The 26434-nt window shown below is 44.9% G+C and overlaps 1 protein-coding gene across 6 annotated transcripts in view; it reads left to right on the top strand.

Annotated features, from left to right (window-relative positions):
• The window catches only part of PLEKHM3 (pleckstrin homology domain containing M3), a 171241-nt gene that overhangs the window by 82326 nt on the left and 62481 nt on the right, over positions 1 to 26434 (top strand). For 5 of the 6 annotated variants that reach the window (XR_011472395.1, XR_011472396.1, XR_011472394.1 and 2 more), the window contains exon 6: positions 10997 to 11060. Coding sequence is in view for 3 of the 6 variants with exons in the window: in XM_070421986.1 (XP_070278087.1) it covers positions 10997 to 11060 (64 nt within the window). In the remaining 3 variants the exon portion in view is untranslated. Of the gene's footprint in view, positions 1 to 10996; positions 11061 to 12899; positions 13031 to 26434 lie in introns of those variants that run through there. The other variant, XM_070421987.1, reaches the window with a different exon arrangement.

Below are 26434 nucleotides of genomic sequence, written 5' to 3'. Positions count from 1 at the left end.
CCTAGACCATACTTGACATATAGTGGGGGCTAATCAGTACTTGTTGAATAAATTAATTCAATGAATAAAGTACTATCACCAAGATCCACCCACTTAATTTGGCCAAATTTATTTTTTTTTCTTATTACAAAAGAAAAATATTGTTCACTATATAAAACTAAAGTAAGAAAGCCACACATTATTCTACCACTTTGGTGCATATCCTTCCAGATGTTTTCCTCTAAGCTTTATACTGTACTTGCTACTTTTAACCCACCCCCTTCACTTAGTATATTGTATCTTTTTATGCCAGTTACTATTTGCCTAAAGCATCATGAATCACTGAGTGAAAATGGTGTTTTGATAGCTTTGAAAGCAGTCATTCTCACTCTGCATCAAGAATTCCCTTTCCCTTGGATGACTCGAGAACTAAAGTGTTCAAGTCATCCAACCTTCTGATCTCCTCGTAGCTCCTCTCCCTTCATGTTCTCTAGAGATCTCACTCAGCAAGTTATATACATACCAACATCAATTCTCTAAAAGGGGCCTGCAGACTCTAAAAAAGGCATTGTCACTCAAACTAAACACCTAAATAAACTTTGAAAAAAGAATGGACAAATTATATATTAATTTTACTATAATAAACACATAGCCTTTTACTTACTGAGAAATCCTTCAGAAAGTTAAAAAGTGCTTTTATCTTATTCTGAGATTAAATTAAATATACATAAGTTACCTAAAATTGTTTTCTAAAAGACAACAAAAAGTAACACGTTGCAGGAACTGTTAAAAAAAATACCGTAAGAATTTGAGATAGGATCTTTACTAACTGTCCTATAATCTGTCACCGTTATCACCAGACCCCGGAATAATCACAACCAAAATGACTTCCCAAGTATCCCTACTCCAGGGAGATTGTTGCTAAGAAACTTAAGCACAATTTCTGAATGAGCAGGCGAAAGAGACCCTTATTTCCCATAATCATCTACCAAGATGTAATATCCGATGTGATCTTGCCACTTTTTCAGCCAATGAGACTAGCAAAATGAGTTACCTAGAAAAAAATGATTGAAGTTTGTTTCTTCCACATGGGTTGCTATCGAAATATCTGCCTTTGATTTCAAATTGTTTTTCCATTAGCTGGGAGCACGGCTGGGCATATGAGTCCTGTCCACATCCAGCCTAATGTAACTATTTCAGGAAGACCTACAGCTCATAGCAAGAACACCAAATTGCATCTCGCTGGGGATGCTTCGCAGTGGTTTGTGTGCTTTTGGTGTGGGCGCCTGTGCCCTGCAAGGGAAAGACACTGAGGCTCTCAACTCGGTACAAATTACCCACCCTGGAGCACCTCTTCCTGGAAAACACAGTAATAATACACGAATAAATGATTTTCCTTTCTATATTATTCCTTAGGCACCTCTACCCATAGTCTTCCTATAGGCCCTTATGATTTAGAATCAAAATTAGAGATTTTCCTTTGATGTGTTTCATTTCGTGTGTGTGTGTGTGTGTGTGTGTGTGTGTGTGTGTGTGTGTGTGGAGAGGGGGGGAGAGAGGCGGCAGGTTCTTTAAAGCCTATCGCCTATCACATGTGTTGTGATATTTCCATCATTTTAATCATTGGGTTTTTATTTATTTGACATTGGTTAATAAAATACGTGCTTCAGGTGCACATGCTACAACACATCATCTGTATATTGTGTGTTTACCAACCCAAGTCAAGTCCCTTCCATCACCATTTATCCCCCCTTTACCTCTGGCAAGCACCATATTGTTGTCTGTGTCCTTGAGTCTTTTTTTCTTGCTTAAGCCCTTCACCTTTCTCACCCAGCCTGCAGCCACCTCCCCTCTGACAGCTATCAGTCTGCTCTTTGTTAGTTTATTTTGTTCATTAGATGCCACATATACACAAAGTCATACGGTACTTGTCTTCTCTGACTGACTTATTTCACTCGGCATAATGCTCTCCAGGTAATCGGTGGGTTTTTACATGCCAGCTGTGCAACTCTAAGAGCCGAGCTCCAGGGAAATGGCGATGTCATTAAATCCATCAAAATACTGCAAACGGTCTGCCTACTTCAGAGCCAGCCCACTTAGTTCCTTTTCTCTCGTGAGCATCAGGCTTGAGGGAGCCGAGTTGAAGTCCTCAGAAATTAGTCAGGTTAAATGAGTTTTGATGTGTTTGACTCAGTGTCCTGGTATGAAATGGAAGGAGGAACCCCCTACCTCTTTTGTAAAGACTCCTGCCTTTGATTTCATAGGCAATTATCTCTGCATTTTTAACCTCAAGTGCCAACTGCGTAATATAAGGGCTCTGAATCATATATGATCTTTTCCCTCAGTTTTCATCTTCTCTCACCTTTCTCATTAGAGCAATCTATAATGAAGCCTATGTTACCATCTCGGTGTGCCAGGCAGTCCTAAAGGTGATGAAATAGAACATGTTGGCACTGGGAGTGATTGTGTGGGTTGGGTTTCGTGGTCCTTTAGCAGCTTTCTTCCTGGTTCTTCGGTGTCAGAGGCCCTGCCCGTGCCACCTGCCAGTGATGGGCGAGTGGAGTGCAGAGCCGACTCCCCTCAAGTTTGTCTGGTGTCAGGACTGAGCGGTGAACTGGCATTGGCAGGAGCAGGGCTGTCCTCGGGGCTGGCCTGCTGGAGAGCCTGTCAGCCCTGATGACTAACAGGCCTGCGGTGCAGCGAGGTCACTTCATGGACAGAACACCCGAACCTGGCAGTCTCATCAGAAAGCAAAGGCAGCGCCCACTGCAGCAGAAACCTGCTCCCCAAGCAACTGCTGAGTCAGGTAGCGTCAGTGCGTCTGTAGCTTTGGTTCCTAATACATTGACGTCTGGAGGGAGCGTAGGATAAATGAGTAATTACCTTTTAACATTTTAGCAAAAACTTGAAGCATTTCAATTAAGAAAACTCAGGCAGGGTGAGTATTTGGAAGAGCTTCCAGGGGATCCACACCCATTCCCTCTAGGCCTTCCCAGTTACCCCAACTCTTGTATCTGTAGCTTCTGCACTAGCTTCTTCATTTTATCATATGAATATCATATAAATACGCCAAGTCTCTCCCGTCTGTAGGAAAGAATCCTTTCTCAGTCCTACAGCCTTCTTCAGCTCCGGCCCAATTTCTCTTCTTTAAAGTCAGCTTCTTACAAGAGTAATAATTCAGCCCTTCACCCTCAGTCTGGCTCCCCCTTCCCTCCCTTGAAACCGTTCTGTCTGAGGTCACTCATGAATCCCGTTTGCCAAATTCAGCACTTTCGGGCCTCCTGAGGGTCTTCCTCCTATTATTTGACCTCTCTGTGGCCTTTGCTGCCCTTGACCCTCTTTTTCCTTCCTGAAGTTCTCCCCTTCCTTGGCTCTTCTGCTCTTTCTCCTCTTGTCAGGACGCTAATTCCTGGGCTTCTTCCTGCGGCCGCTCCTTAAATAGTCCTGCTTTGCCAGGGTCCCGCGTTTCTGTTGCCCTCATGTGTGCTGCCCGGACCTGTCATTCATTCTCCTGGCTTCACCTAACACCTGTGGGCTGGGGCGCACAGAGCTCCCACCACTGCACAGCCAGGTCCAGTCCCCTGCCCCGAAATGAGCTTCCCTTTCTCCCCAAACACAACTGCTCTTCCTTGTGCCCAGTACATGGAGCTGCCGTTTACCTGGTGGACCTCGCTGGAAACCCGGGATTAATCCCACACGCCTTCCTGGCCTTCGCTTCCTGTCAGTCATCATGACGTGTGGATGCTGCTACAGAAACCTATCTTTCTGGAGGTTTCTCTCAGCCCCCTTGCAGCCATTTAAATTCTTTGCAGGCCTCCATCATTTCTCACCTAGGTTACCAAAAAAATTATCCATCCCTTCACTGCTCCTGCATCCCATTCTGCCGTTGGTGATTTTTTTTTTTTTAATTCTCACCCAAGGATATTTTTTGCATTGATTTCTAGAGAGATTGGGAGGGAGGAGTAGGGGGGAGAGAGAGGGAACTATCGGCGTGAGAGAGACACATCAATTAGTTGACTCCCACACTTGACCCCACTGGGGCTGTGGAACTTGCAACCGAGGTACGACTGGGAATCGAACCCGGGATCCTTTGGTCCTCAGGCTGACGCTCTAACCACTGAGCACCGGCCAGGGCCGTAGGTGATCTTTTAGAGGCACAAACCTAACCATGTCTTTCTCCTGCTTGAGGCACTTCTCCGGCACCCTATTTTAGGGAATTCACGGTGTCTCGTGTCTGGCTACCTCCTGTCTGTCTAAGCTCATACCCTATCCCCCCCACCACCCCGAAATGTACCCAGGTACAGCTCCATCTCACAGACAGCGGTTCCCTGGGAGCAGTGTGCTCCCGCGGCCTCTCTGCTCTTCCCCACCTCTACCTGGAATGCCCGTCCCTCCACTTGTTAGACGAACTGTCCTCTGTGTTCCTCGGAACAAGTGGAGACTGGTCGGTTGTCTGAAGCCTTTCCTGACCAGGTATCTGCAGGCATCTGCCCCCCACCCCTGCAGGCGCAACTCAGAGCACAGCCCTCCCTGTTGTGGCCTGGAACTGTTGGCTTCCGTCTGCTGGCCCCACCGGTCTGCATATTCCCTGAGAGTAGAAAAGCTCCACCTGCTCCAGGGCCCAGCATGATGCTTGTCGCATGTCACGTACCCAGCATCTTCTTACTGCGATGAAACACGTATGTGCTGGTTTTAGGTCCCGGGTTGAGGTTTTCACCATAGTGACGTCACAGAGGTCATAAGGCTGGACTTGGTTTGCATTAAATTCATGAGAGATCTGACCACATGTTGTGTTTTCTGACAAACAATGTAAATCATCATCCATTCTTTCTTGACTGCATTAATAGTAAAAATCAAAATAAAAAAATAAAAGTTTCCTTTAAAAAAAAAAATCAGTGCCCAGCTGACTTTCTTAAGGGGACAAGGAGTGTTGCCTCCTGGACATGAATGGCTCCCCAGGCAGTCCCTGAAGTGGCTGCAAGTTTATCTCTGCATCTCCTGCGGAGCCTCGTCCTCTCCTGGTCAGATCCGCCCCAGGCAGCTTCCTGCTACCTGAGCATGCCTGGGCCTGAGGGTTTTCCACAACCCCTGCCACCGCGCAGAGTTTAAGGGGATTGGCCCCTGGGAGGCCCTGCTGTCCGGTCGCTTTCCTCCAGAGCTCCCGGGAGAAGGGCCACAGCAGGGAAAATCCCGGGCGCCCCCCAGATGGGACGTGGTGAGGCTTCTCTGGGCTTGGCTCATGGCATTATTTACCCTGCGCATCCCTGTGGGTGTCTGCCTGAGGGAGATATTCAGAGAATATCTGGGGAAATCAGTCTGCCTTGAGGACAAGGCATGGGAAAGAGGAGGAAGCTGAGGCAGGAGTGAGCCTTAAGTTACCTGACCCTGCCTTCGAGCCTCTACCCTCCTTTAAGCAGAAGAGTGTGTGCCTACCTCTAAATAGCTGCACAATCTTTTCCTCATTTTCCTTACAGTAGAAGGCATCACTATGATATCTCTCCATCTTCCCTCTCAGGAAATTGATTCTCACATTTGACTTCGGTGCTTTCATGCTACAATATCCATCCTCCAGGGAGAAAAAGAGCTGATGGGCATTATCTGTACGAAAAGTCTGTATTTTTTATGGCCACCACTAAATCTGGACACAACATCTTTTCCAGACACAATAAGCTCAGTCTCTTTATCTTGTCTGCATATGTTGCATTTTCCAATTCTTTCCGTCTGTGATGACCTCTGTAGTGTTAGACACCGCAGAGTGATAGAGGACGCAGTAGATAAGGTGTTGCTGGAGGGGGTCCGTGTCTCTTCTAAAGGGAGAGAGAAACTAAACACTTGTGAAACACGTTTACCTTCATAGAACCACCAAAAAAAAAACAAATGCACAGCTCACTTGAGCTGTACAAAAGGAAGTATTAGGAGGAATACTAGGGATGACTGCCCAAAGTTGGTTAACTATTGTGAGAAGAAGAAGCATGAACAGTTTGAAAGCAAGAAGGACCTAGGCTAGTCAGGAAAAGCTCAGAAATAAACCCATGCACATATGGTAAATTAAATTATGACCATAGAACCAAGAAAAAACAATGGGGAAAGGACAGTCTCTGGAATAAATGGTGTTGGGAAAACTGGACAGCCACATGCAAAAGACGAATCTGGACCAGTATCTTACGTCATACACAAAGTTCGCTCAAAGGGATCAAACACCTGAACATAAGATGTGAAACCATAAAACTCCTAGAAGATAACCTAGGCGATAAGCTTCTTGACATAGGTCTTGGCAATGGTTTTTTTGAATCTGACACCAAAAGCAACAAAAGCCAAAATAAATAAGTGGCACCACGTCAAACTAAAAAGCTTCTGCACAGCAAACCGTCAACACAACGAAAGGCAACCTACTGAATAGGAGAAAATGACTGCAAATCATATAGCTGATAAGGGGTTAATATCCAAAGTATATAAAGAACTCATACACCCTATAGCAAACAACAACAACAAACAATCTTATTTAAAAAACGGGCAGAAGACCTAAATAGACATTTTCCAAAGAAGGCATACACGTGGCCAACAGTTACATGAAAAGATGCTCAAGATCACTAATCATCAGGGAAATTTAGTCAAAACCACAATAAGATATTGTCTCACACCGGTCAGAATGGCCATTGTTAAAAATAAAAAAAATACCTGGGGGTGGGAGGGGCGGTTAGGGGCTGGGTGGAGGTGGGTAAAGGGGGGGAGGATGGGAGACATCTGTAATACTGTCAACAATTTTTTAAAAAGAAAAGTAATTGACATACATCACTATAAGTTTAAGATATACAGCTTGATGGTTTGATTTACATGTATTATTACCACAATAGGTTCAGCTAACATACATCTTCTCATATAAATACAATAAAAAGAAGAAAAAAGGAAAAAAATAAGTATTGGTGAGGATGTGGAAAAAAGGGAACCCTTGTGTACTGTTGGTGGGAATGTAAACTGGTGCAGCCACTAGGGAAAACAGTTTGGAGGTTCCTTAAAAAACTAAAAATAAAACTACCATACAATCCAACAATTTAACTTCTGGGTATTTATCTGAAGAAAACTAAAAGATATATGCACCCCATGTTCATTGCAGCATTATTTACAATAGCCAGTTATGGAAACAACTAGAAAATGTGGTGTATATATACATGGAATATTATTCAGCCATAAAAAGAATGAAAACTTGCCATTTGCAACAACATGGATGGGCCTTGAGGGGTTTATGCTAAATGAAATAAGTCAGGCTGAGAAAGACAGATACCATATCATCTCATTTATATGTGGAATCTAAAAACAAAACGAAAAAACAAAAACCAAAGAAGCCAAACTCATAGATACAGAGAACAGACTGGGGGTTGCCAGATGTGTGTGGGGGGTGGGATGGGTGAAGGGGTCAAAAGGTAGAAACTTCCAGTTATAAAATTAGTAAGTCATAGGGATGTAACGTACAGCATGAAACGCTCATTAAATATGCTGTGTTGCATATGTGACAGATGTTAAATAGACTTCTGGTGGTGATTATTTCACAATGTGTATAAATATAAAGTCATTATTATACACCTAAAACTAATACAGGGTGGGGCAAAGGTAGGGTTACAGTTGTGAATATGTGAAACAGAATTGATTCTTTTATTATTTATTAATTGTATTATTTTTCATGTGAACAACTATAAACCTACTTTTGCCCCACCCTGTATAATGTAATGGTATATGTCAATTATCTTCTATAATAATAAAAGCATAATATGCTAATTAGACCAACAGCCAAACGACCTTCTGGACGTCCTTCCGGACGACCTTCTGGACGTCCTTCCGGACGACCTTCTGGGTGACCTGGACAAAGCTGGGGCTGCGAGGGCCAAACCCCTTGCACAGATTTCGTGCATCTGGCCTCTAGTACCTTAATAAAATTTTTTTAAAACTGGACGTTGTCTTTATTGCTTATCAGCTGTGGTCACTGACATATCAGCAGTTGTTAGCACAACACCTGGCTTATTTTCGGCCCTCACTAAGTGTTTGTTGACTAGATAATTGACTGGCTATAGTACCTTATGAAGGGAATAAGTATGATTTGGTTTGTAAATGTATAAATAATTCTTATATCCTGTGTTCTCAGTTATAGAATGTTTTGGTTTTGGAGCAGAAGAAACTTTAAGTAGCAAAACATTATAGATATGCTACCCTGCACTTGTCCCTGCTGCAGTTCATTTCAGTTGCCTTCCTTCTTCTAACTCTTCCTGTAGCTGACCCAGGTTTGTACACACCAAGGGAAGCAGCAGAAGCTAATTTTGAAACGATTTTTCCAGCCTACCCACTGGTTCACTCTGTCTCCATTTATCAGCCCTGCTGCCACATTGTTTTCATTTTACCTTATTAAAGGGATTTTGTTAATAAGCAGGCGCCTTTGACAAAGATTATGCCTTCCATTCAGCTGTGCTCAAACACCCTCCATCCCTGTATTAGATTTTGGCACATTGATTTCCTCATAGTCCCACTGAAAGACTGTCCTGTGTTTCCTTTTTTGCACATATGTTTGGGTCTCCAGTCTTCTTGCAAATGGATAAATACACACACACACAGTAGTCCCCCCCTTATCCATTCATGGGGATACCTTCCACGACCCCCAAGTGGATGCCTGAAACTGAAACCACAAAGTGTACAGAATCCTATATATTATGTTTTTCCCTATACATACATACCTACAATCGTCTAATTTACAAATTGGGCATAGTAACAGATCAACAACAATGGCCAGTAATAAAATCGAACAATTATAATAATAAAATAAGGTGACTTGAACACAAGCACTGCGACACCACCACAGTCAATCTGACAACTGAGAGAGTTACTAAATGACTAACGGATGATCAGTACATACAGCATGGACACACTGGACAGAGGGACGATTCACATCCCAGGCTGGACAGAGCAAGACAGTGTGAGATTTCATCACACTACTTAGAATGGTGCCCAATTTAAAGCTTATGAATTATTTCTGAAATGTTCCATTTAATATTTTTGGACTTGGGGTAACAAACCATAGAAAGTGAAACTATGGATGGGGTGTGGGGGGCTCCTGTGTTTTTAAAATCTATAAATGCAATGCTATATTCTGGTTTGTATCTTTGAACAGAAAAAGGACATTGGTGAAATCTGAATAAAGTATCCCATATAATAAAAGCCTAATATGCTAAGTGTCTGGTCATCTGTTCAACCAATCAAAGCATAATATGTTAATATGCTAAGGCCACTCAACCGCTCACTATGACGTGCCCTGACCACCAGGGGGTAGACGCTCGACTGGCAGGTTAACTTGCTGTTGGGGTCCAGCCGATCAAGACTGAGCGAGATAGGCCAGACATGCCCTGGAGCCCTCCCATGAACCCTCCCCGGCTGGCAAACCACCCACGTCCCTCCCCGGCCTCGATCATGCACTGGTGGGGGCCCTCGGCATGGCCTGCACCCTCTCGCAATCTGGGACCACTTGGGGGATGTCAGAGAGCAGGTTTCGGCCCAATCCTGCAGGCCAGGCCAAGGAACCCCACTGGAGCACGAATTCGTGCACCGGGCCACTAGTAATTTACATAATAGTTTATTTTTTAGTTTTGATCAATGTACTTGGTTGAGTAAAATGTTAATATTAGGGGAAGCTGGGTAAAGGGATAAATGATTTAATCTCTAGGATTTGTCAAGTAATGCATACTTAATAGAAAGATTGAATAATGAATTTCCCAGTGAGCTGGATGATTATTAGGGCAGTGATTGTAAACTTTGGCTGCCCTAATCATCAGGGGATATTTTGTTTTGTTTAACACTGATTTCTGGGTTCTACCCAGGCTTATGCCCTATGGTTTTCTAAAGACTCCCCAAGTGATTCTAAGAGATGGCCAGATTTGTGACCCACCACATTAGACCATTCCAGAAATAAATACCCAACACATAACTCTTTTCCATAACCACACATATTGTAATTGCCAGTGTATGTACTCTTCCTCACTTGACTTTATGCTTCTTGAACTCAAATACTATGATTGTCTTATTTATAATTATCTTCCTAGTGCCTGGCACAGTTCTTGGCACATAGTGGACAGTTATAAATATTAAATAAATTGGTGGTTTCTTTCATTGAGGACACAAAAAAATTGCAGAGTACCATTAAAAGAGAGAGAAGATTTGAGAACCATGAGTTTTATTTGTGTGTGTGTGTGGGTGGTGGTGGTGGTGGTTTCTAATCACCTATACCTTGGTACCTGTATCCTTATCCATATTCTACTGGGATGTTTGTGGTTTTTTTAAGTTCACTCACTGTCATTTATCCAGATGCTATGAACCGACAGCGGCCAAAGATATTGGACGTTGTCAGGGAGTCCCAGTTTGAACTGTTTTGTTCCATTGTTCCCATTTGTGCCTATGTTTTAATACTTACTATTACTATACATGTAAGAGGATAGTTCATTGATGTGATATTGAGCAGTACTATCCCTACTGATGAAACCCATAGGAGTCTGTGGACAACAGACACACAAGTTGCCACTCCACTGATTTCCTCAACTCAACTCTATTAACTTAGACATAGAATAATAGAGCTGGAAAGATACTTAGAGAATGGAGTTCAGTCTACTTCATTCCACAGTGAAGAAGCTGAAGAAGGTTTTGCGACTTGCCTGAGATGACATAGCTTGTTAGGGTCCTGGCTGGTACAAGAATCTGGTGCTGCGGCCCTCAGGCCTGGACCATTACATGGTACTGCTAGCACCTTGGGTTACAGAAGAAATCCAAGATCAAACGTTTACTTCCATCTTGCTCTCCGTGTTAGGAAGAAAAAGATCTGAACAAAGGGATTATTACCGACTTCTCAGAGGGTGTGAGGAGGAGTACAGGTGGACAGGGGAGCAGGCAGATGAAAGGGATCTTGAATGAGACTTTAAAACTTATCAGAACAAGGGTGTTTTGTGGCAGCACTACAGGTCATGTGTGTTTCTGTCCTTGTTTTCAGAATTTTCCCCAGAGAATACCTCCTTCAACAGATCCACCTGTATTCCCTTGCCGATCTGCAGCAGGTAGGTACTCAGAGGGGCCATTTCATTTCTCTTTTCTCCCTGGGGGAGTGCCTTTGTTTATTGTGGTCCTGGCACTGAAATCTGCCATCTTTGGGGTAGTTCTCTTTGTAAGCTCTGATAATCGATTAATTCCTATTCATAATGGAAAAAATAAACTTAGTATAAAAAGATATTCCAGGACAGTAACAAATGTTGGCAAAGGCGTAGAGAAATTGGAGCTCTCATACACTGCTGGTGGGAATGCAAAGTGGTGCAGCCACTGTGGAAAACAGTCTGGAAGCCCCTCAAAGAATTAAACAGCTACCATATGACCCAGCAGTTCCATTCCTAGATATGTACCAACAGAATTGAAAACATATGTTCACTTTAACACTTACTTGTACATGCATAGTCATAATAACCAAAGAGTGGAAACAACCCAAACATTCATCAACTGATAAATAAACACAATTTTTATATCCATTCAATGGAATATTATTTGGCCATAAAAAGGAGTACAGTACTGATACATGCTACAATATGAATGCACCTGAAAACATCGTGCTGAAAGAAGCCAAACAGAAGAGAATACATATTTTATGATCTATTTAAATGAAATGTCCCAAACAGGCAAATCCCTGGAGATGGAAAGTAGATGAGTGGTTGCCAGGGCCTGGGAGAACAGGGGAGTGAGGGGGGACTGCTAATATCTGGGATTTCCTTTGGGAATGTTGAAAATATTCTGGAATTACATAGTGGTGGTTGGTTGCACAACTTTGTGAATATGCTAGAGACCAGTGAATTCAATACTATAAAAGAGTAAGTCTTATGGTATGTGAATTATATCTCAATAAAAAATTGTATGAGGAGAAAAGATGTAAAAGCAGTGACTATTAAACTCTTTGTGCTCAAGCCACACAGTTGGTTGACTGTAAATTTTAATAAAACATAAAGCATATAGGAGTCAAAATAATCTTTTTATACTTTTGTTAGTGTATGTTCTTTTAATGATTGACAGGTGAGCAACCAGGAAGAAAAATATCATTTGTCTGTTCAACCCAAAGTTCAGAATATGTTAAGCTTAGTTTTAATCCTTTAAATCAGCAACTCCCTCCCTAAGAAGACACTAAATGAAGGCATATCTATTAATTCTTTCAAGAGTTAATTTTAAAAAGTAATTATGACAACTTCCAGAACATCTCCAACTGCTGTGATTTCGCTCTTTTGTTGGTTGTTTTCCTCTCTGGTGGTTTCGTCCAGAAGAAATGAGGTCAACTGGAAAACTACAGATCCTTAAGTCATTTTTCAAGACAAAAAAATCTTAATTGTAGTTTAAACTTAAGACTTTTGTGTTCTCTTTGTCCCTTAAAGGTAGGAAATTTGTTTTAAATGAAAGAAATACTTTTAGAGCATTTAGTGGGAGAGGTCTGAGAGAACATTAGAGTTTTAATTTCATTTGGTATTGAGTTTAAGCCTATTTGCACCTATCAGCTCCCTCCACTCCTTCAGGTCTGCCTGTCCATCGCTGCATGATCAAGCTGCAGCAAGCAGTCTGCTGGCTGGGGTGGAAAGAGATAGATTTTTACTTATTATTTTTAATCCTCACCCGAGAATATGTTTTTATTGATTTTAGAGAGAGAAGATGGGAGATAGAGGGAGAGAGAGAAACATTGATGTGAGAAACATCGATCTGTTGCCTCCTGAATACATCTCCACTGGGGATCAACCCTGTATGGGATGATGCTCCAGCCAACTGAGCCACCTGGCCAGGGCAGCGATATATTTTTAGTTATGATTGCCCAGTGGTGTTCAAGGGGAAGCATGATGAAAATACCCATTATGCACTTATCTATTTTCTAGGACTTTACCTGATCATAGTATCTGAGGACCAGACTATCACTTGAGAAGTATGTTTAAAGGCACCAACATGGTCTTGTAGAGGTGGCTGAAAATAAAACGGGTGGGCTCCAAAGTGAGTCCTCTTTGAGGAAGCCTTACATAAATGAGTTTTGATACCAGATGAAGAGAAAGAATCAGAGTAATTCCATATTCCTTTTGGAGCGTCAAAGTAGTACATCTATTTGACATAATAAAACCTGCTTTCTAAAGCTTTCCTATACCCTGCTGTCTCCCCCATCTCCTTTTCTTTTCCTTGTAATACTCAAACCATACACGCCAAGCAGCTTACATAAATCTTGGTGGGCAGACCATTAGCCCCATAAGCAGCTTAATCAGTTTTCAGCCTCAGTAGTAAAGTGATAGAGGCAAAGCAGCAGCTCATCAGACTCCCTGTGGGCGGGGCGGCTCGAGCTCCCTGCGTCCATTTACTCCAACCTGGCTCTTTGTGCCTGGCTTTAAAACCCCCAAACTTATCTTATTTAGAGGAGGTTTAATTCAATTACTTTTCCTGCCTGGGGTGGGTTAAATTGGATTTAGCTTTTGATCTGTCTACATCTAGGCTATCAATACTGAAGGGCACCTCCACCTCATCTAACCTTGGCTTCTGAGTAAATTTCATCCACATTTTCTGGCTCTGAACCTTTCTTGCAGATAAACAGGTAAGGGAAGGGAACACACAGAGGAAAAAAATACTGTTGCTTTGTGACAGAGCATATTAGTGGTGGCAGGTGGCCCGGCCTACCTGCCCCAGCTGGCCAGCCCCATTTGTCCTGTATGATTTGGCTTCTGTCTGGCTTATTGTCATCCTGTTTCATGTCAGCTGAGGAGTTTCACAGTCAGTCATTTCTCCCCTCACCCCTGAAACAAAGTTCTCTCTAAACACAGATCTTTCTCTCATAGAAAACAGCTATAGAGACATGCATTTCAGTTTATAAATCTTGCAGGGGAGAGGAAGGTAACTAAAGCAAGTAGCTAAAGAGTTATAGATCTCAGTAATAATACAAATATCCTTTCTAAAGGCAGGTTTCTTTCTCCAAATTTCTCTTAAGAATTTGATTATTTTTTAGTAGTTTATAGTTTAAAAACACAAAACGGACATCTTTCTCTCCAGAAAGAAAAAAAAAAGAATTTAATAAACATTGTAAAGGAGGATTTATAATTTAAGTATATACAATCTTAAAATAATGCAGTACACAAAACACTAATAATACAAAAATTACGGTGCTGAAAGAATTCTGGCACAAAAATATTTACTATCTTCTTATCTCTCTCTGTGTGCCTGTTTTCATTTTCATAAATAACAATCCCTAAAGTTATAGCCAATAGATTCAGTTCAACAATTTGGCTGAAGAATTCAAGCTACTAATGCAGCTTGAATTCAAGGCCATTTCCCCCTTCTCATTATCTGACCGTCCTGGCCTCTCTGCCTGCATTCTCCCCTCTGATCGTACACTTAGGTGTTGAAAATACACAGCACAGACGGACCCTGATGAACAAACAAACTCCTCAAGTGGTGCTGGAGCTGGTGTCACCTGCCCACGGGCCAGTGGGTGCCAGCTACTGGCCACATTCGTAGCTTATGCTGCTACTGAGTTCCTAATGGTCTCTTTCCCCAGGGATTAAGTTACTCACTGGGTTTTACTAGCACATCATGGAAGCAGCAGCTGAACAACAAGTCACTACCTGACTGTAATCGGCAGCAGCGCTGTAACACGTAACATGAAAGACAGGAGCCAAGGCCCCTCCTGGCCTGGTAGCAGGGCCATGGGAGGGAGGAGATGGAGCAGAGGCTGGAGTTACTCCTTTCTTAAGTTTGGAATTTCAGATGAGTTTCTGATCAGCAAAGTAAAAATTTCTAGAAAATCCTATTAAATCCTTTGACTGTAAATCTAACAGAAAATAAAATCATATGAACAGAAACTTCCTTTCAGGAGGTGAGACTGCACAGTGGTGTTTTGGAACCCACAGGTGGTTCTTATAAAGGATTTGGCAGGCAATGACTAAGCATATGTGAACCAATGGACAAGTATTGGTGCTTTAACATCTATAAATCTCAAAATTTCTTTTTTTTAAGTTGTATGTTTCAATTACAGTTTACTTTCAATATTATGTTGTACTGGGTTCAATGTACGTCATGGGAATTACTTTACAGTGTGTCGCCCCCCCCCCCCCCCGCCCACCCCCCGATATTTCCAGTACTGTTGGTGCGTGTTCTGAAACGGAGGCACTACTTTTTAAGGGCTTTCTCCTGGTTTGATACTTTGAGAATGGGAAGCAGAATAGAATTTGTGTTTGGTTATTTTCAGTCTATCCATCACTATCACAATCCATGGAAAAGCTTTAAGATGGGGATACAATAAAAAGAGGCACTCCTGTGAGAGACAGCAGGGAGACGCCCTAACTCTGCGTGCATAGCTCTCCCCTTTCCCTGGGAACCACGGGGCAAACCATCCCCTTCCCGCGTCCCCTCAGCTATTTTAACACTGAGAAGGTTCCACATTTTACCAGTAGAATACATTAGTCTATGTAAGTTAATGTTCAAGAGAGTGTAGTTGCTCGTAAGGAGCAAATCAGACCCCTGGTTTAATGTGTCACTCCTCCGACTGAGTAAGTGATAGGAGATTTCTTCTCAAGTTCCCGCTACCTGCTGAAAGGAAAGGTCAGGTTTAACTTCTAAATTTTGGCTACTCACGCTCTGGTGACAAAAACCCAAAATGTATATTAATGACTAACTCTTCTGGTGTTACTCACCTTTGGGGCATGTGTAAGCTAAGCACTAAATGATTCTGTTTGTCCATGATTCATGAGAAAGGATACTGGAGGGTCCCATGGGTGAGGCGGCCGGTTAGAGGGGCCCCTCCCCACCCACTCCCTGCACTGCCTCACTCACCCCCCCAACACACACACTCCTCCTGTGGGACCGTCTGAAGAACTGACTTGCCCATGGTTCACCTTCCCTACATTTCCAAACCAGACTCTACCTGCAGGTGAAGGCAATTTAGATTCTAGTTAATATGAAATATATTACCTAAGAAGAATAAATTATTTTGGCACCAATTCATTTGTCTTATTCATCAGTTGAAAACATAGCATGATATTTGAGGGGTGAGAGACTTGAACAGAGAAGTTTTAATGGTGAAAAAGATGGAAAAGTCTGGAGTTTGGAGTACTCACTAAAGAGACGTGAAATGGAAAGGATGCCAGAGAGGGGGACCCATAGCCCTCAGGAGCCAGGGAGAGAGGAGTAAATCCAGTGCAGACTGCCTTTCTGCAGCGGCCCAAGGGTCTGCCGGTTTGTTTTATGCTGACACAGTAACACTTACTCTAAGCAGCTGGGCATATACTTCCAATGAATGGATGGATGGATGAATACACACACATACGTACACTACCCTAAACTCGCTAGCTCTCTTCCCAACAGAAAACCAAACTAATCATTTTCATGTTAGCCCCGAAACAAAACAGTATTAGAAATGCTGATCTCTAAAACCAAATGACAGTCTCTGCTTTTTATATATCAGAATAATGGTGAGTTGTTCAATGTGACCAACTTTCTGAACATGAAACATTCCTGAACAGCTAGCTACCTTTTCAGTGAACTTTTTGGCTAGTCTTCCGGACCCATGGATCGTAGGAATTGTCATCTGCGTGACCTAAACATATGTCAGCACTGGCCTCGGAGGAGTCATGCAGTCGGTGGTCCCAGCTTGCAGATTTTCTCGTGTTGTCTAGCTAGTGAGCGTGATCACCAAAAGGCCATGTTGAAGGCATTTCAAGGCCACTTGTTAAAAACACACTTTACTGAATTCTTCTCCCAGGAAGTTATGCAAGTAATTTCGCATGGCCCTGCCCCGCCAAGCAAACACAGACTCAGAGAATGTTATTGTCTGTGGGCGCTATTCAGAGCCAGCAGACAAAGGCCGAGCCTAAGTGGGCACCCAGCGCAGCTGCCCTTTCACCGGAGAAGTAACAGGTGATGACCTTTATTCGCACGGGGCTGCCGTCTTTCAATTCACAGCCGAGAGGAACACGGCGCCTCAGTACCACAGCCAAGTCAGCAGTCCCCCAGCCTCAGGAGCCGAGGAACTCGTATTCACAGCCTCTCAGCACCCCCGATCCCCACGCCATTGTCCGCCCAGGCGTTAGCGGGCAGGATAACTAATTAGGAGCATTCGGATTTAACAAGCAGAAAAACAAAGTGTGACAGCTCGCCTGTGTTGCTCTGTGGCCAGCGCCGGTGCCCGCCACTGCCCGCTGCCTTCAAACCCCCCTGAGCATAACGTGGGGTGAGGCAGAAATGAGGCCTCAGGAAAACATCACTAAACCTCTGTTCGCTCCTTTAGCCAGGGTTGCTCCAACCAATTAATGAGTTAGTTTTCCATATGTTATCTGTGAGAAAGTCATGCCTTTTAAATAAGTGGATCTCTAACAAGCGCACATGTGTGTTTCCCTTGACGATCTTTCCGGAGGGAAGGAAGGGATCGAATGCTATTCCGTGAAGGATGGGCAAGTTGGCAGCAGAGCAAACAGTTTCTCGGGGGAGCGGTGGGTGCTGAGCAGTTCCTGCCTCGGGTTCAGTCTCCCCGGTGTTTCAGATCTTGGGTGGAGGGAGGTGTGACAGTACTGCCACACGCCAGGGCGGGCGCTGGTTCTCTGCTCCCCCAAGGCCTCCGTCTTTGGAGTCCTGCTGATCCTAATGCTGGGTTTTGGTGTTTGGGTGATGGAACCAGCTGAGTGACTTAAAGTAGTTGACCAACAAGGTGGTGATACAGATTGCTCTTTATACCAGCTGATTAGTCTTTGCCTAGATAAAACTTTGTCTGTCTGCAGACCCAGGCTCCACACCCAACTGTGTCCACACACCTGGTCCGCAGAGCAGTGACTGAGCACGGGGAAGGCGGGCAGGCGCAGTGGCAGGCAGTGTGGCTGCGCTGGGAGCCAGGTGGGAAAGATGATTGTGTTGTGAATGTTGGATAGAGAGCCTTGTCCTCCAGGTTGAAATGAGGATTCCAGAAGCCAACCCTCAGCCCGTCAAGTATAAACAACATTGTAATAGATGAGGATACACCACAGAATTGAGTACTGTTTAGTCATTGCTGAAATTGCTTTCCCGGGCATCCAGTTTCCTGGCATCCAACCATCTGGATCAGACTGGCGGTGGAATTGGACCCTCACACATGAATGTTATGAGTCACTAGGAATAGGCAGGAAAGGATTTGGATCAAAACTCACTCATCACACGGTCAGAGAAACAGAAATGTCTGCCACACCACTGGTTGGTTAGTATTAGTTAGCTGTTGCCGTATAACAAATTACCCCAAAACTTAGTAACTTAAAAGTCAGCCTTCATTGTCTCCCCGTTTCTTTGGGTGAGGAATTTCGGTCAGTTTAGTTGGGCAGTTTGGGTGTGGAGTCTGTTAGGAGGTTGCAGTCCAGATGTTGGTCAGGATTGCAGTCACCCAAAGACACCTTTGCCTCCCAAGGTGGGCTAATCGCACAGCTGGCGAGCTGGTGCTGGTGGTTGGTGGGAGGCCTCCGCTCCTCCCCACGGGCCTGTCTACAGGCTGCTCACGTGTCCTCGGGACGTGACGGCTGGCTGGCTGGCCGGCTGGCCAGCGACCCGGAGCGTGGAAGCAGGTGAAGCTGTCCTTCCTCAGGACCTTGCTCCGGAAGCCAGCTAGCATCACTTCTGCCACATTCTGTCCGTTTGAAGTAAGTCACATTGTTGGGCCCACATTTATGGAAAAGAGAATTAGACTTCACCTTCCAAAAGCAGGCTTGTCAGAGAACATGCGAATGTGTCCTAAAACCACCGTATCCTGTAATGATCGCATTTGGTATTTGTATTTTGCTTTATCTTTTAAAACGCATTTTTCCAAACAACTTTGAGAGAGAGGCAGGTCTGCCTTTTTCACACCCTCCTTGACAGGCAAGAAAACAGATGTGGAAAGTTAGTGGCTGGCCAGAGCTACCCAGCTCCTACCAAGTGACTGGACCGAGACGGAAGCCAAGGTTTTCTGGCTCCTTGTCCAGCGTCCGGCTGCTGTGCGACATGAGCGTCTGAGTATTAAAAACAGGCAGCCTCTTGGGTAATCTCATACTTGCCATGCTTGAGACACAGAGATACAAAGGGGGAAATACTTTCAAAAAGCTCAAGAAAAGAGAAATACGAAGTCAGCAACGACTCTTTACAGTTACTTTCTATAAACAGCCTGAGAGGCCTCCCTCTCATGAATGATAGACTCACAGCGAGTAGCCTTGGCCCCAGAAAGGGGTCTGGGTCCTTCCCCCTCATGCTAATTCTATTTCCCTGGTCAAACTTCCCTTATGCCACCAACAGCCAACAGGAAAGGGCCCTTCTGGTTCTTCCTTTCTATTTGGTTCAGTTCAACAAATGTGTTGAATGCCTTCTGTGTGCCGGGCACTGTGCTGGGAACAGAGGGCACGAAGGTGAGTAAGTCCCGGTCCCTTTCCTCATCGAGTTCACAGTCTAATGAAAGAGGCAGATAAGCACCTTTTCAGTCAGTGGGTTTGAACACAGGGCCCTTGGGAAACACATCTAACCAAGTGTGGCAGGTTCTATTTTGTGAAGGTGGACACAACAGTCGCTTTCATCCCACACGCCCTGCGTACACTGTGACTTTGACATTCCTCCCATCGAGAGGGGGCAGCGGGGTCTGTGTTCCCTCTCCCTGGATTTGGATGGGCCTGTGACCATGGGGGTGATGCTGTGTGACCTCCAAGGCTGGGTCACAGAATGATACAGCTTCATCCTGGTGCTCTGTGGGGACGTTCGCTCTTGTTAAGCAGCCATTATGTCAACCAGCCCATGAGGAGTCCTGGTTGACAGCCATTAGCAACACCAAACACATGAGTGAAAATGCCTTCAAATGGCTCCCACCCCTAGCTTGCAAGGAGGCTACAGAGAAGGACAAGCCACTGTTGAGTATGTTTCCCCTCCACGTCATGCGTGGTTTAGGGTTCAGGATCTGGAAGAGGAGCCGCACACAAATGAAAGAAAAGACACGAGATAATTTGGAAATATTGGGGAGCCAGGCGGGCAAGTCCAACTCAAGGAGAAGGACTTCCACTGGAGCTCAGGCCTCGCCAAGCTTTTATTGATCTGGGATAGCCCTTAGGTAGGGAGGTTCCAGTGACACACAGACTAGCCCATCAGCAGGCAATTTCCAGTAATAGGCAGACTATCTTATCAATAAGGATTTACATGACTATCTAATCAACAAGGATTTACATGAATTAAGGTGGGGAGGATGCTTCAGCTACCATTATCTAGATTAACTGGGTGGTGCACAGCTCCGACCTTTGCTAGGGCTTCAAAGGTCACCAGCTTTTGGGGTCTCTATGCTTCTCTGCTAGTGAAGACAATAGGTGGTCACCGACAAGCCACCACGGAGCTCAGACAAGCCATCTCCACTGTGTCCTGCTTGAACTCGGGCCTGTAGAACCTAAGCATAATGAAACAATTGTCTTGAATTGCTGCTGACTTCAGGGTCAAGTATATGAGCCTTCCTAGTGGTATAAGTGCTGGTCTTAGTGTTATGAGATGTGGCTGCCTAGGTTTTAGAGCAGCCGTGGGCAAACTACGGCCTGCGGGCCGGATCCAGCCCTTTTGAAATGAATAAAACTAAAAAAAAACAAAAAAGACCGTACCCTTTTATGTAATGATGTTTACTTTGAATTTATATTAGTTCACACAAACACTCCATCCATGCTTTTGTTCCGGCCCTCTGGTCCAGTTTAAGAACCCATTGTGGCCCTCGAGTCAAAAAGTTTGCCCACCCCTGTTTTAGAGGCTGCCTAGGTTTGGGGGTAATTTGTTTTTAGCCACAGTAACCAGAACAAACACCTAGGAACTCAGCTATCAGGGAAGGCTTCCTAGAAGCTGTGGTTCTAAAGGTGACACAAGGCCCTGTGGATGTGGGCCCGGCAGAGGGGAGTGACAGAGGACTTTCAGGCCCTGGGAGCCCCGAACCCCTCGTGACCGATCACAGTGTTTCTATGATGGAAACGAGCAGGAGAACATTTTCATTACTGACTTGGACGTTTCTGAAGAACGTTTTGACTGCATGCTTCAGGATTATTTTGATAAATTGTCTCAGCAAACATTCATGGAATGAGTATGATGGGGTCACTCTGCTTTCCTGAGACATGAAAGTCTGTTCTAAAGACTTTGTGAAAGTCTCCCCAGCCTAGAGCTGCAGAGGGTAGAGTTTATAACCGTTCCCGCCCACCTGTGCTCCTGAAACATGATTGTTTGCTATCACTGAACCCCTGGCTGGGTGTTCTCTTCCTGTTCGTTTTTTCATTTAGCAAACATTTACTAAGCACATACTGTGTGCCCAGAGCCATGGTCACCTTGAAGTTGAGAGAACTCATTTTCTCAGAAAGGACTAGTGGTTCTTACTGATTGTGGTCAGACTCCTGTACTCTGCCTGCGTGCCGAGAACTTCTGGTATGGGGCTGCCCAGGATTCTGCTCAACCTAGCGATACCAGTGGGACTTTACCCCCCGGGGCCTTGTGTCAACAGTCTACATTTGCTGCTGCTCTTCAGGGGGCCGGGGGATCGAGAGAAAGCTCTTTCTTGTTAGGTGTTGAGGGCTTAGGAGGTTCTAGCGCTTCCACAAAGTCCATCCACTAGGCGATGCTCCAGAACTGGAACCGGAAGTGTGGTCGCCTCAAAGGACAGATTAGCACGTGTGTCTTAGCCAAGACTATTGGCTGTGACAGCAGCCTGCAGTTCCATCTACATTTGGAACTTGCTCCTTTTCAACAACATCGCCCTCATTTTTCTGAGGAAAAAATAGACGGTTGACTGGGACAGCTCTTTCTATTATGACTTGTTTTTTGTTTTGTTTTCATTTCTGGCTAAGTCCTGTTAAACCATCAACACATTTGCTCCTGGAATGTTAAACAAGATTCAGAGTCATTGGTGACAGCAGGGAAGATCTTTACAGCACAGCAAACAATGCAAAGGCCTAGGCAGCAGCCTCGGTCATTCAGAAAGCTGCTGAAGCATTAATAAGCCTGGGCTTCATAGCTGACGAACAGGTTTCTTGTCCCTCAAATTCACTTTCTTCCTGAGAGCAAGTCCTTCATTTATTCACCCAGATAAGAAGGAAGCAATATCTATCTCTTATGTGCCACTTTCTGTGGCAGGTGCTGGGGACAGGATAGAAAGGTGCAGCTGTAGGGGTGGGCTAAGCACACTAGGCAGCACCATCCACGTTCGAAAGGAGGGAATAGGGTTTTAGAACAGGGTTCAGTAGACTTGGATTATGGCAGAGGCCAGGCAAGCGGCATCTGTGCCCAAGCAGGGCCAAGGTGAGACGTACGGCGGCTGTGATGACAAACCAGAGCGCGCCCCCCTCTGCGGGGACAGCTGCTACTCAGTCGCCCCCGTTGTCATGCCTTCCCGTTTTCCAAGAAAAGCCGGAAATCCGTATTTTTATGTGAAATTTCTCAATATTTAAACACACTGCAGGCCAAACAAAACACAGCCACTGGTTTTGACCTCTGCTTTATACTAGAGAATGCCTGCTTTTGTTCCGTCAAACTAATGAATGCTCAATTACGAGGAGGAATCTAGAGGTTAGGGTTAGATTGTGCTCCTCAAAAGCCCGCAGACCCCATCCCCAGCCCTCGAGGTCCTAATTGACAGACATGCGCAGGCTGACAGCAGGGCTCTGAGAGTGGACATGCACAAGGAAACGGGAGAGCCATTCCAGGTCACTCTGCAAGGTCAGGGCAGCAACACAAACATTCAGAGGTCAGGTGGCAGCAAGGAAGCCCTCCACTTCCCGGAGCTGTCGGTTAATAAATCATATTCAAACGGTATCCCCAGATTCCCTCTGCCCGGCACTGCTTTGTGAGGTGGAAAATTAAATAGAAATCAAAATTAAGATGGCTGTCAGGAGACCAGCAGGCCAGCGTGAGGCCGGCGTGGGATGGAGTTTCTGCCTGGAGCAAAGGTCTCCAAAGCGGTAATGATACCTGACCTTGGGCATCACAGACTGGTGGATGGTGCAGTGGTTATGTGCTGGGGCCTTAGAGCCTGACTGCCCACGCTCAAATGCCAGCTCATGCCAGACTCACTAGGTGACCTTGGGCAAGTCACTTCTCTTCCTCAAGAGGCACTTCATCTCTGAAGTGGGGAATATAGTACCTTCCCCAAAAGGTTTTTGTGAGGTTTAGAGGCATTCATATCTATCAGGCACTTAGAACTGTTCTTGAGCGGCTTGAACCCAAGTCTCGGCCTCTCACCTTCCTCCCCAAATAACATGAACTTCAGCACCCACTCCAGCTTCTCCAGCCACCCTGGGCCCCGTGGGACTGGCCAGCGGCACGGCCTGTATCTCTGCAGGCATCGGGCCCTCGGGCTCAGGGATCTCCGTGTCCCATTCCACCAGCGTGCAAGACAGCTGGGGGCCCGGGGCCTGGCAGTGGGGAGTGCGAGGGGGGAGGGCGCATAGGGGGCTCCAGAGTGAGAAGGTGACTATGCAATGTCTGAATGACCTGGCCTCCTACCTGGAGAGGAGGCTGGAGGCTGATATCAGAGACTAGAGAGCAGAATCTGGGGACACCTGGAGAAGGGACCCCAGGTTAGAGACAGGACATTATTTCAAGGCCACTGAGCACCTGAGGGCTCAGATCTTTGCAAGTTGTGGACAGTGCCCGCTTCATTCCGCATATGACAACGTCCTGAGTTGCTGCTGACTTCAGAGTCAAGTATATGAGCCTTCCTAGTGGTATAAGTGCTGGTCTTAGTGTTGTTATGAGATGGGGACCTTTTCACCAGTGGCTCCCTGTAGCCAGCTTTCTCCAGCGTCACCAAGACTCTGCATCTGTGGACACCAGACTCCAGCTGACACCACAGAAACAATGTTTACTACACCCAGTTTTACCCCTTGGGTTCTGTAGGTGTTCCTAGTCCTGGATTTTGCCATAGCAGCAACTATCACCGTATGGCCCAGCACCTGGGTAGGGAACGCTTTCCCCGCCTCCAGGGTGGTCCTAGACTAGCCTTCCCCTGGTGGCCGCACGGGGAATTGCACCTGGAGAACCCACCCCCAGGCAAGGAGCTCTCCCTGTGGTTATGGTGGAGCACTCAGGTCTGGCCCTCCAGCCTCACCACCTTTCTTTGGTCTTGCTGAGAGGCCTCATTTGGACCAGAGGGTTGGTTTGGGTTCCCTCAAATGGTAGGCACCTTCAGGACCTGTCTCTTTGAAGGATGCATGCCCTTTTGGTGGGCTGTGCAGGGATACCTTTTCAATTTTACAGAATCATAGACTATTTTCTGTGCTTAAAAAAATATTGAGTCCACCCTGTTTCTGCAGGTAGAGAAGGGAGGAGCTTCCCAGACTGAAATGTTGGCAGAAACAAAGAGAATCCATGTTTCTTCCCACCTGTAATCATAGTTTTACTAGCGTGTAAAGCACACACAGAATTTGCAGTGCATTCCTCCCTTGCAGTAGCGGGGAGGCCCTGCTGTGAGTGTAATTGGCTTTCTAGCTTCCTTTAATGCTGAGGCGGAAGGCAGCTTGGACTGAAGAGCCTTTACTCTTGGAATTAACCGGCGTTGAATTGTGTTTAAATTCCACGCATCTCCCTGAATGCGTGTGTTCCATTAAGTCTCACTCAGGAGTGGAAGCTCAGCTTACCTCTGAAAATATCCCCGTCCCTAGCACTTGTCGGGCTTCATAAAAGCTGGGTTTCTTTTCTTTTCTAATAGATTTTAACTTAACCCTTATAGGGGATTATTCTTAGCCCTGTTAACCAGTAAGTTAAAGATATATGGCATCTTTAAATGACAATTTTATACAGTACATCCAAATTTGGACCATTTTTTTTTTTCAAGCTTTGGCTTTGTCCTATATCTGTTCCCAAAAAGAGAGTCACGGTCTATTTGGATAGAAACCACCTTCATCCCTTTACCTCGAGTCTGAAGTGTCCTCATTTGTGACGTAAAAGATTGAATTAGCGATTTTTACAGCCCCTTCCAGCTTCAGGACCGGGGCCCCATGACTTTATGATACTTGAGAAGCAGTGAAGTTGTGGAAGCCCCTCTACTTACATCTACTTTCTGGGGTTTCCCAGACAGTTTGCACAAAGCAGCCCGGCTGTGGGCACAGCCAGGAACCTGGAGCTGGAGCCAGATCTCAGCCCCTCCAGTCCCCAGGGACAAATGTCAAGATTTTCCTTTGCCAGAGGTCAACTGATGATTTGCTTTTTTTTTTTTTCATGAAATAGCTGTTTCAAGCATTTTCACAGATATGATATGAAGGACAGCTTATATAAACAAGTTAAATATTTTGGTTTCACATATTCCTTAAAGACAAATTATCTCAGTACCTTATTATCCAGTGGCAGTTAGAATAACACCCAGCACACACAAGTTGGCCAATAAAAATATAAGAAGATGATATTGCCATGTAGTGGGTTTGCTACATCAGTCAGGTTATCTAGGAGTTGGTGTTTGTGTTGGGCTAACAGCGAGAGCCCACTGCAGCTCAGGTGTGCATAAGGGACAATAAACGGATGGTGCATTATAAGAGAAGGTTTAGAGCTGAAGAATAAAGGGGGTCAGGGGGAGGGTATTGTGAGTGGATTCCTGGCTAGAGCAGAGGTCAAGGGTGCAGAGAGAAAGTAGGCTAGGCAATCGCAGGTAATAAAACTACCGATTTGAGTTTCATCTTTTTCTCCTTTCTCTGCCTACTGCCTGCTGGGGGGCAGGGACTATTCATCTGACAGGCAGGAGGAGCTAAAAGGGCCTGGGTTTTCAGTCTGCTTTCTTCAGTCCCTGAGCTAGGCACACTCACTGAAGGCATGGGCTTGCTCATTTCACTGTCATTTCATATCACTTAGTCAAGGAGAGAGAGCTGAGCATTTAGAAAACCCACAATCTAGGGTGACAACAGCTTATCCTTTAGCAAGTCACATAATCTCTCTGGTGCTTAAAATCTTTGTAAAGTGGAAAAAGCTGTCCTAATGATTAGGTTAATAATATCTGCTTTTTTAATATGCCTCCAAAATGTTACTTTTATTATTGAGTGCTTATCTTTAGGCCAGACCCTGTTTGCAATGGACACAGATGACCTCATTTGATCCTCACTACAGCCCTCTGTGATAGAGACTATTATTATCCACCTTTTACAAATGAGATGAACTTGCCCAAAGCTGTCTATCTAGCCAGCAGTGGAGGAGCTAGGGTTTAAACCAGCGGTTCTCAACCTGTGGGCCGAGACCCCTTTGGCAGTTGAATGACCCTTTCACAGGGGTCGCCTAAGACCATCCTGCATATCAGATATTTACATTACGATTCATAACAGTAGCAATATTACAGTTATGAAGTAGCAATGAAAATAATTTTATGGTTGGGTCACAACATGAGGAACTGTATTTAAAGGGCCAGAAGGTTGAGAACCACTGGCCCAGGCTGTCCTATTCTAGCCCTCTCCCTCCTTTGTTTTGTTTCAAT

The sequence above is a fragment of the Myotis yumanensis genome, unplaced genomic scaffold (assembly GCF_028538775.1).
Source record: "Myotis yumanensis isolate MYYU_CA2020_CCGP unplaced genomic scaffold, mMyoYum1.0.hap1 SCAF_8, whole genome shotgun sequence".
NCBI classification, from domain to species: Eukaryota; Metazoa; Chordata; class Mammalia; order Chiroptera; family Vespertilionidae; genus Myotis; species Myotis yumanensis.
This window is presented reverse-complemented; position numbering and strand designations above follow the sequence as displayed.